This window comes from Vipera berus (genome assembly GCF_964194415.1).
Source record: "Vipera berus genome assembly, chromosome: 4".
Classification (NCBI taxonomy): domain Eukaryota; kingdom Metazoa; phylum Chordata; class Lepidosauria; order Squamata; family Viperidae; genus Vipera; species Vipera berus.
In genome coordinates, this window is record NC_138206.1 from 23305280 (window position 1) to 23317200 (window position 11921).

General features: G+C 38.2%; 1 protein-coding gene across 2 annotated transcripts; it reads left to right on the top strand.

The window, feature by feature from the left end:
• The first annotated feature begins 498 nt into the window (after positions 1-498).
• Positions 499-6220, top strand: RPL21 (ribosomal protein L21). 2 transcript variants are annotated; one of them, XM_081327258.1, is made up of 6 exons: positions 499-694; positions 2921-3012; positions 3295-3356; positions 4609-4721; positions 5064-5214; positions 6089-6220. In XM_081327258.1, exons 2-6 carry the CDS (start codon positions 2946-2948, stop codon positions 6176-6178), a joined length of 483 nt encoding a protein of 160 aa, XP_081183384.1. In that variant the 5' UTR covers positions 499-694; positions 2921-2945; the 3' UTR covers positions 6179-6220. The 2 variants fall into 2 exon arrangements, with proteins under 2 accessions (XP_081183384.1, XP_081183385.1); XM_081327259.1 differs by lacking the exon at positions 499-694 and adding an exon at positions 1656-1677.
• Positions 6221-11921: the final 5701 nt, after the last annotated feature.

Consider the following 11921-nt stretch of genomic DNA (forward strand, 5'->3'; position numbering starts at 1 on the left):
GAAGCAGCATTTTGGATAAGAAGCGAAACGTCTTCAAAGAAAAAAAGTCCAGTTGCCTTTTGAAAAATAACCACGACCTGGATGATTGAGAATCTCCATAGACATTGGTTTAGAGCTAATTATGCTGGGTGAATCATTCAAGTGCTGGCTTATGTAACCCTCACAGGTCGTCAACCTTAATCCTATACGCAAGAAATAAGCTGCAGAACTACTCGCATTCCCGCACTCCATCGGCTTGTCCCCACTACTCCACCCACCGCACTACTAAATAGTACAAACACCCCGCTTTTCTCTCTCAGCCCCACGAGTGCCCTCCTAAGAAAGCTGTCTAAAGCAGTGCCTGCTCCAGTTCAGTATCGTAACACCTAAGAAACCCCAGAGCGTTTATTTCGCGGCGACTTGAATGTTTGCCTTCTTCCTATTTTCTTTAACTTGCTGCGCGAACATTGTCAGTTTTTTTTTTTCCAGCCCAGGTCCTTCGACGACCACTGACCATTTTTCAATCGGGCACTTTTAGGAGGAGCGGATCGGATCAGGCCCCCTCCCCCTCCCCCGCTGTCGCCGCCGCCGCGCTAAACCGGAAGGAAGGCGCGGAGATTTGGCGAAGCGCCGCCTCCTTTCTTTTCGGCCTTTGGGCGCCATCTTCCAGGTCCCTCGGAGGAGTTCGGCTGCTCCTCTTTTTTCGTCGGGTCCGGTATGCGGAGGGTCGCGGGAGGGGAACAGTAGCCCCGGGGCTGGTCGGAGAAGCGGGTGAAAGGAAACGTGGCTGGCTGAAACTCCGGGAGGCCTGGAGGCTTTTCAGAACGTGGCTTGGGGAGGCCCGGAGAAATAAGGGCCAGGCGAAGAGCGTAGGGCAGGGGTCTTCAAACTTGGCCCTTTTATGACTTGTGGACTTCAACTCCCAGAATTCCTCAGCCAGCTTTGCTGGCTGAGGAATTCTGGGAGTTGAAGTCCACAAGTCATAAAAGGGCCAAGTTTGAAGACCCCTGCCGTAGGGAGACGAGCGGTGTGTGGGGGGGGGCTGGGCTAGGAAGGTAGAAGAACGAGAGGAGGGAGGGGGTGAGCTTCGATCCGGGCCTAAAGCGAACTACCGAGGGGGAGGGGAGCGGCGGACGGCAGGGAGGGATGGCATCCGGGCGCACGTGGCCAAGGCCCAGCGGGGTAATGGCAGTGCTTGAGGGCGGTAGGCCTGCTCTTCCTCCCCTTCGGTAGCCCAGCGTTTGGGAAGACCATTCCTTCTCAGTCATCTGGGTCATCAGCCGAAGAAGCTTCTTGGTCCATGAGAAGCGAAACGTCTTCAAAGAAAAAAGCAAAAAAACAAAAAGTCCACTTGCCTCTTGAAAAAGCACCTTCGGGACATAATGCCGTTTAGTAACTTGGGCACGTGCTTTGAATACCGGGGTGGTGGTGGCCGGAGCAGGGGGGGGGGGAGAGAGAGAGAGATGTCCCCTTGCAGCCTTGCGAGTTAGAAATCACAAAAACCTGCCTAAACGTGATCGGTGTACTGAGTCGGTCTGCGATCTGGCGTGGGAGAGTTGCGTATATTTTCCCCGAGAAGTTTTAATCTAGGTTTCTCTAACCTGGTGCCCTACCAGATAAGTTGGGATGTGGCTTATTTTTTTTGGGGGGGGGCATCAGTTGGAGAGTATTCCTGCTAGATACGCAAGGACGTTATAGGTAGGTCTTGGGAAGCGATCTGTCGCATCTGTTTAACTTTTTAAGAAATTAGACTTAAAAATATGGAGGTACTTAACACGTAACTCTGCGATCTTTTGCGTTGCTTGTAGTTTATGTTCTCTTGCTAATATAAAAGGGCATTTGTTTTCTTCTGGATTGAGTTACAGTAGTGTGGGGAGAGATTACAAGAGGAAATTTACATATCCTAGGTCAGGGGTCAGCAACCTGAAACAGTGAAAGAGCCACTCTGAACTGGTTCCCTCACAAAAGGAAAAACTGGGAGCCGCAAAAAATGTGTGCACATGCGCGCATACGCAGAACAGGCTTTGACTGAAGAGTGGAGCCAAGGCAAGATATGCACCTACCCTGCATATGTGAATTGATTGGTTGAACTTTTTTAGTCCCACTTTTTTTTTTTTTTTGGACTGCACATGGCAGAGGACTGGGAGCTGCAGGAGATGGCTGAAAGAGCCGCATGTGGGCCGTGGGTTGCAGACCTGTGTCCTAGGTTATCACATTCCAAAAAGACAAAGCTTAGATCTTTGAAATGTTTTTCTAGGACCTAAAGGCTCCCTCTTCTTAAGGTACAGGCTACATTTGCAATCCTTTGCTTGTAGTCTAATATAATTAAATTGGAATGGACATTGCTGTTTTAATTTCAGAAATACTTTGCTCTTGTTGCATTCAGCTGAGTCCTAATTATTACAATTCTGGTGTGCATCAAAGGAACTTCAACTGGATTACTAAAACAAAAACTTTTTCCATACTTGCATTTTATTAAACTTTATGCTCTTTCAAATTATTGAATTGGAGAATTTGGGATAGAAAAAGTTAAATTTTGTATAGTGTAGTTTGAACAGATAGTTAACATTTGAGACACTTGTTTGTATACTAGCATTCTGTCTGCTGGGGACAGAACAACAAATGTCCAGGGTATTGAATAAGGGAAGGTTGATCTAGTGTTGGCTGTCACGAGCAAATCCCATGTGTGTAGTACGTCCATCTTAGCTGAGTAAATAAGAGTGTAAGTCTTCCTGCCTTCTGAGAAAACCATAAAAAATTGCCCAATTAAGTGTAGGGGCCCTTATAAGAATTTAACGGTGTCTTAAAGGATTTTGTGTGAAAATTGTATATTATAGTCGTGTGCAGTAACAAGAAAGCATCGCTATTTTAGTATTTACTAGAAATTCCATTTAAATTTAACAGTTATCTTTATATTTCTTTTTTCTGAATTGTTATATAGTGATTGTTCTTAGTGATCAGTCAAGATGACAAACACAAAAGGAAAGAGGAGAGGGACTCGTTACATGTTCTCAAGACCCTTTCGCAAACATGGTAAGTAATATTTATTGAGCCAGTTAAATTTAATAAAATGATGGAAATAAAAATGTTGGTTGAATCCCTACCTGTGTGGATTATACAACCTGCATTATAGTTAAAGGAATACCAATATCATAATTTAAAGTTCACCATTAAGTTTGTCTAATGCCTACTGTTGATCATTATTGGGGGAAAGATTCTTTAATTCTATTTTTAATCCTTAATAAGGGATTGGGGTATTAAAATACATGAAATTAATTAAATATAAGTAATTGTTGCATTTTTTTTAAAAAAAAGGTGTTGTTCCTCTTGCTACCTACATGCGAATCTATAAGAAGGGTGATATTGTTGATATTAAGGTATGTTTCTTATCTTAAAAATTACTTTCCTGAAAACAAAATTAGGCTAGAGAGCTCTTATTACTTTATTAAAGTAAAAGTGTAACACAACATAATCTAAAAGGATAAACAGTTGTCTTGAAATTACATTGCTGAACTTTGTGCATGCTTTTTGTATCCTTAATATTTAATTTGTTGTATTAATGTTTGTCTTATTTAATAAAAATATAAAAAGATGCAATTTTTAAAAGTAAAAATTACGTGGTCGTAATGGAGCATCTGTAATCAGATGTGCACTACTTCACTTGAGATTAGATATAGTTTTGGTTCTTGAAAAACTCTAGTGATATTTTTTTCCTAATGTGTAAGTTTAATCAAATGGTCTCATCTGTGCTGAATTCTTCGTGCAAAGCCTAATTTGAGTGTCTGATTTTGTAATGATGCATTGCATTATTTTAATGCTCTGGTGCTTGATGATGACTCTCTCCGATGATTGCAATAACTAAAGCAAACTGAGCAAAACATTTCACCGGCACTGAAAGCAAACCAGAGACATTATCTAGCTCTCCAGGAAACATAGGCCTTCAGATAAAATAATAAAATTACGATAGGGGTTTATGCTGGTTTATAATGTAATAAAGATTTGATATAGTGATTAGTAAGCTATGTATGATTCATTGGGCTCATAAATTATGCCCATACCATTCACAATTTGGTGGTTGTTGAATAGAGTTACTGGAAGATTGGGGTTCAGTTAAAATGGAAAATAGTAGCTGAGTAGGTTACCTAGATATTTTATTTATTTTTATTTTTATTTTTATTCCATTTATATCCCGCCCTTCTCCAAAGACTCAGGGCGGCTTACAAGCTTAGCAGTAGCCTTCATTCTATGTATATGCCTGCTTATTAGGGCTTTCACACACACCCCAAGCGGCATTATTACAAAGTCAGCTTAATTGCCCCCAACAGTCTGGAAGGCTGAGTCAACCTTGAGCCTGGTGGGATGCGAACCTGCACTAATTGCAGGCAGCTGGTGATACTTAAGGAGGCATTAGCCCACTGCCCCACCAAGGCTCCACCAAGATAGTAAGTTTGTTCTGGTTTGACTAGAAAAGCTTATACTGTGGAGGCAGAGCAGGAATTATATTAATGAATTTAAGAACATAGGCATTCAGTTGTAAATAATTCATTAATGTTCTCTCCCAAGATATTCCCAATAAACATTCCCAGGCATTTTTATAACCATTTATGGTATAACGTTCTGTACTAACAGGGCACAGGAACAGTTCAAAAAGGCATGCCCCACAAATGTTACCATGGCAAGACTGGAAGGGTATATAACATTACTCAGCATGCTGTGGGCATTATTGTGAACAAGAAGGTTAAGTAAGTGCATTCCTTGTTTTTGACTTTATTCCTCATTACTAAATATTATTATGTTAAAATGTGTCTGTTTCCCCCTTCACTTTACCAGTTAGACATTTCTTGTCTTAATTGGTCATTCAGAGGGGGTTACAGCAACTATCCTTTTAAAACCCAGCCAGATTATATTTAATTGGCTTGGATCCTGTCAGAGGAAACAGATGCTGAATCTCTTCTGCAACAAAATACAGTTTGGGAATGTCAAGACAATAGAACCATACTGACTTGATCTCACTGATCTAGTTTTGGTTATTAAAAAAGAAAACGCTAAAACTCTTGACTGTGCCTGTATCTTTTTTCTCCTAGAGGCAAGATCCTTGCTAAGAGAATCAACGTGCGCATTGAACACATTAAGCATTCTAAGAGCAGAGACAGTTTTTTGCAGCGTGTGAAGGAAAATGAAAGAAAGAAAAAGGAAGCAAAGGAAAAGGGCACTTGGTTTGAGTTAAAACGCCAGGTAACATTGAGAATATGTCTTTAAGTAGTCGGTACTAAAGCAAATCTAAAGTTACTTTGAGAAACACTTGGTATGAAACTAGGCAAAAATGTTGAGAGTTGTTTAAAAAGTTATCCCTGTGAGATCTCGCACAAGGGAGAGTTTGTTGACATACAGGTAGTCTTCAACTTGAGGCCATAATTGAGCTTGAAAAGTACAGTCATTAGTCCAAAACCAGACCTGATTTTTAAGTAAATTCCATGGTTGTTAAGCTAATATCACAGTCGTTAAGCAAATCAGTTTTCCCCAATGGGCATTTTTTTTGCTAGAAACCAGCAAAAAATGTTGCAATTTGTGGTTAGGTGACTATGGGATGGTGTAAATGGCTGTGATTATGAACCAGTTATCGTCCAAAGTGCTGTTGTGACCAGAGTGTGTGTGCCTCATAACTTCAAAAGCAGGTCATAAATGGCTCTGGCGAGGATTTTGTTGTAGCTTTGAATGGTCATTAAGTGTCTGGTCGTAAGTTGGGAACTACCTGTAAATAAAATATTCTGTGTTTATATAGTACTTAAATGTTTAGTTTATATAGTGTTTAAATGTTATTGCTACAGTTTTAATCTATTGTCTACTGTCATAACAAGCTAAATCTGAAAAAGATCAAAGGCACGAAGAGTTAAAAAAATTGATTTTAAAGTTGTCAGTCACCTTATTAAGAGAACTAGCTTAATTTGTCAAATGTAAAAGACTAAAAAAATTTTGTTTTTGCTCTTAAGATATATTCCTAATTTTGAGGAAAGACAAGTTTCCTAATAATTAAGCGCTCTGTAAAAAAGCTTTTTTGATATATTTTGCACTATTGTAACTCACGCTTCTTTTGTATTCTTGTTTATAGCCTGCACCTCCAAGAGAAGCTCACTTTGTTAGAACCAATGGAAAAGAGCCAGAGTTGCTGGAACCAATTCCTTATGAATTCATGGCATAGTGTGTATGAACAAAATAAAATACTTTGAAAAGGACTGAAATACTTGTTTGCGTATTCAGAATTATTATTTCTGAATTGAAAGTTCCGTATTCCTATTTACTATATATGTTATAATTCAGCATACAATTAATTATGGGCAGAAACTATCACCTAAGAGACAGCTATTTTTCTGTGAACCATGAATTACTTGTCTGTTAATACCCTGCAATTAGTTTTTATATATGCACAGGAATAGTCTTACAATTAATCCCCAGTGCCTTCTGAATTAAAAATACTTTAGAGAAAGAAAATACTGGAATTATAAATTTAAAGAATGTGAAGTTTATTAAAAAAAATGCTGTTTCTGTTTAAATTGTTTCTGACAAGTAGCATATTTCTCAAATTCTTTTCTTGGTTTGCTAATTAGATACTCTCCACTCTTAATGATTTGGCACTATGACTTTCTGTTGTTTCCACAAACTACTAAAAATATCTCCCCTCTCTCTTCCTTACTCACCAATGTCGGGGAGTCCTAGTAGTATGAATTCGGCTTCTATGTTGACCCTGAAATTCACATCACAAGTGTTAGTAAAAATCTGACTTGAGAACTACTAAATGGAAGATGGCTCACTTGTATTCTGTACTCAAACATTTTCACTGATGAACATGAAAAACTCACAAAATAGTTCTATATGTTTTTTAAGTCGTAACACAATGGAATGAGATTGACAGGTAGAAACAAGCCCTGAGAAAATGAATAATTTTTCTAATTTTAAGAAAAAATGTGAATAAGATATATGTGTTATTATAAGTTAACAAGCGTGAGATAGTGTTACTAATCAAGTAATAAATCACGTACATCTATTATGCTTGGTATCTAATATGGCAGCATTGATTGATAGGCCATCTGGGGACAGAAGATTCCTCTCCTTTGTAGTAACATTCAGACAAACTAAGCCAAGCCAAAAGTGGCAGCATGTATTAACTTACCTCAAAGTTAACTGAGGTTAGTACTTTAATGGGAGATTCCCAGGAAATGTTAAGGTGGGGACTAGAATACAAAGCCAAAAAAAATATTCCAGAAGGAAACAGTAGCAAACCAACTCCTTACAGCTGTCATAACAGGCATTTTCATAAAGTTGAGCTCAATTGGAATCTACCTTTAAATAGAGTTAAACTGCATATGTTTGGCCTGATTCATGCTGTATATGATGTGTGAACCTGCTGATTATGCCTTAGTGATGTGTTTATAAGCCAGGTATTTTGACTGATTTCTGTACATAAGGCAAATCGTCTTCACACAAATTTCAACTTTTTTTCTACTGCAAGAGAAGAGATCTTGAAACTGTTTGAAATCAGGCAAGCTTCATACTACTACAACGTTTGATTTCCGTAAATAAAGTGCAGGTCTTTGTGCTTTGTGCATTTAAATGGTGGTATTTTAATGGACATTACAAATTACTGCTTGACAGAATGAGTTTTGAAACGGGCTTTAGACTTTGAGGGTTTGCTTAGTTGAATGAAAGGTTTGGACAGTTGCAAGAAAATAACATTTTATATTTTAGCCAATGGGCAACCAAGTCACGAAAATGAAATTTTAAGAGTGATGGTAAATGTTCATGATACGGTTATGCATAATACTTTACCTTACAAGTAGTCCTTGACTTACAACTAGTTGCTTAGCAACCATTCAAAAATACAATGCCTTAATTTGAAGTTCTGGCATGTGAACACACACCAGTCACATGACCACTTTTTGGGCATTTGGCTATCTGCCCACAATTTACTGCTGTTTGTAGTGCCCTATGCTCACATGATGGAAACCAATGTTTACTTCACGTTTCTAGCAAAAACCACCCCATAGCAAACAATGAGTTTGCTTAATGACCATGGCATTTGCTTAACAAATGCCACAAAAACTATTGTAAAATCTGGGTCTGCTTTTCGATTGTCATTACTTATAAATGAGTATTATGGGCTTAATTACAGTCATAAGTTGACTGTATTCGTGGTTTATGGAGTATGCCACGATTCATTGGGTTTTATTCAATACTAAGTCATAAACTGGTTCATAAATCACAATGATTGGATTCACCAAAAAATTTAAGCCTAAATCCAGTAAACTGCATTTCCTATATTGTGTGAATCAGGACACTGCCATTCTTAACCAAGATCACAGAGGCCTGTATTTGGTTCATTTCAGATGAATTCTTGTTTCAGTTAGAACTGTTTTTAAGATTTACCTTTGATGCACACCTTAATTTATATATATGGATTTGTAAAGAGTTTCTGTCCATTGTTGCCAAGTGGTAACAAAACAACCACTGCATTGAGTTGATGGCTAGTTATGGTTGAATTGTTCATTCTAGAGCCACAGATCTTTTAAGATATCATTACACCTTTCCCAACAACAGCATTTTTTTTTTTAGAAATGCTGATCTGGTTGGAATTGGAATATTAAGAGATGGATCCAAAGGTTGCTGGATAACGTCCTTTTCCCCAACTGCTAAAAAGCCATACACAAATTAATCCCTATTGGCATGAATCATTAGAGAAAATGGAAGAGTGGGGAGTGGTGACTGCAAAGAAGCTGTAAAGGAGGCTTGCAGGAGAGCTTAATTTGTAATGATTAGTCATTGAACTTTTGATGTCATGTTTTGTAATGTTGAGAGTATATTGTCACCTGTAGGCTTTTGTCTCTGAATCTCTCTTGTACTCTTCACTGAACTTCATGTTTTCAGGTCTGTTTTTTTAAAATGTTTCTGACTCTTCCCAGGCCACTCCTTATGTGTTCCCATTATATATTTCATCTCATTTTGCATCAGTTCTTCCTCTCACCCCCACATCTGTCACTTAACCTTCCTTTCTGAGCTTGAGTCATTGTTCTTTCTCACACAACAGATAGCTAATTTTGTTAGTTCAAAACAGCAATAGAAAAAAAAGGCTGCTTTTCCTGGGCTATGCATGTTTCAAGACTATCTACCTGCAAAGGCAGCTGTTGAGATCAAGGAGGGCAGGGTCAGCCAAAGGCATCTTGTAGGGGAACAACAACATTTTACATTCTAAACTTAATATTAAGTGTGAAGGATTGGCTTCCTCCTTGGATACATTATTTGGTGACACTTACAGCAGCATTAACTGGGCGTTTGCAATGCTAGCATGATGCATAGCTGGTCCATGCAAAGGCTGTGTTCATATAGCACACTGCTTGTTTGGATTGCAACCTGAAAGAGCATTAAAGGGCAAAAATACTTTTGCTGTTATCTTCTGCAAGGCAATTTGAGATAGACTCCATACTGGTTGTATTCAGTGTTATTGATGGGTGTGAGGATACCTTGACACTGGATTTTATAATCCTTTTTTATATTTTTATTCTTAAATTCTTTTTGAATTGTTTTGCTGTTTTAGAGCCATCCAGAGTCATATATTTGAGGGGGCAGCTACATTAATTGATATGATGTAATACTATGAAAACTATATAAAATCAGTTTGTAGTATATGCCAGGGGAACTACATGGCTCTGATTTTTCTGCCATGGTACAGGGTTTTGAATCAGTGTTCTGTGACTGGACAATTAAAATGCATTTTGGAATTCTGATCAAACTTTTTTACTGTAAAAAAATTGGGTGGTGGAGGGTTGAGGCATTAAAACCTGTTCCCTCTACTACAGGGGTCTTCAAACTTGGCCCTTTTATGAATTCTGACCAACCATAAAATGTAGATTGCATAGAGAGCAACTAATGGCTTTGTATAAGTTTTGTTCATGTTACTTGAAGACTTCGCCCCCCTATAAATTATGTATTAATGTGTTAGTTTTTATATGGTATATATAGTCCTCTCCTATTTATACTTAGATAACCTGGTAAAATTAGTATATAAGTTGACTTCTAGTTAGTTTCCATGGTCAACCCTAAGTATTTTATTGACTTTCAGTCTGATAAAAGAGAATTTGCTTTTGAAATATTTTTCAAAGGTTTTACTGAAATAACTTGTGTGGAAATGTGGTGTTATTGTATTAATTACACTGTACCCTGGGTTACAAGGTACTCCATTACCACTTGCTTGGGCAGGAATATGCAGCCCTTGAATTTCCATACTTCAATTAAATCCCAAGAGAAAACACTATAAGAGAATACATCTCATTAGTTATTTCACAACTTAGGAACTGTGGGCAACTAACAATCCTCAGGATAATGGATATACAGTATAGTAATGAATAATACTCCATGTTACTTCAAAAATAAGTTTAAATTAGGAAAAAAATCATTAAATGAAATTCATATTCTGAAACAGAATGAGGTAGAAAAACAGCTACCACTTTTTTAAGGGAAATTGTAGAAATTGTAATGTGAATTTTAGCATCACATTAGCTTCGGTTTGTTATCAGTAAGGCAAAAAATATAATACCCAAATTGGAAGAAAAGCCTTTGTTAAGGTAATCATGACAGACAGCATAAACATGGCCTCTCTATCATAGGCCAGTGTTTCCCAACAACTTTTAAGATGTGTGGACTTCCAACTCCCAGAATTCCTCAGGCTGGAGAATTCTGAGAGTTGAAATCCACACATCTTAAAAGTTGTTAAGGTTGAGAAACACTGTTATGGACTACTATTATTTCTTTGTCCAGACAGAAAAAATGTTCTGTACCCATTTTATTAAAATTTCAAACTAACAAAATGGAACAATGAAACAGTATTAAAAACCATAACTTGCAATAGGTTCCTTGCTGGCTCTGCTTTGGGGACAGACGCACTGGAACTACAGTATGAGTGACTGAGCAGTTAAAAGCATGAACCCAATAAGGCCCCAAATTCTAGGTTTAGGAACACAGTAATTGGTCTGAAAATGGCAAAGAGACACAGGAGAGCAAAGGAAATAGAGTAGGATGGTACATGAGCATGAAAACCTGACATGATGGGAACTCAAATATTTCAACTGTTCTCATGTTCTGTGCCAGATGGAACAACCCTAGAACTAGATGTCCATAAAATGCTGGATGTACAGTAATCTTTATCACCAATCATACTTTGCAAAATGTGACTCCTGGGCTAAAAAAGGTTGTAACACTTCTGATTTAGTCCAATGAAAATTGAGCATGCTCAGTGGCCATGCTGTGGATATAATTTACTTGAACTTCAGTAAGGCATTTCATAAAGTAGACCACAACCTACTACTTGATAAGATAGAAAAATGTAGGTTACACAGCATCACCACCAGTTGGATTCGTAGCTGGCTAACCAACCACACTCAACATGTAGTCCTCAATGAAACTGCATCTACACGGCGGGAAATATGCAGTGGGGTACCCAAAGTCTCTGTTTTAGGCCCAATACTCTTCAACATCATCAATGATTTGGATGAGGGTATAGATGGGGAACTCATCAAATTTGCAGGTGACACCAAGCTGGCAGGAATAGCCAACATTCCAGAAGATAGGCTTAAGATGCAGAAGGATCTTGACAGACTTGAACATTGGGTGCTATCTAACAAATGAAATTTAATGGTGAAAAAAGTACTGTTCTACATTTAGGCAAGACAAACCAAATGAACAGGTATAGTATGGGTGGTATTTGGCTCAATAGTAGTAATTGTGGAGTCCTAGTGGACAATCACTTAAATATGAACCAGCAATGTGCTGCAGCTGGCAAAAAAGCTAACACAGTCCTAGGCTGCATTAACAGAGGGATAGAATCAAGATCACGTGAAGTGTTAACACCACTTTATAATGCCTTGGAAAGACCACACTTGGAATACTGCATCTAG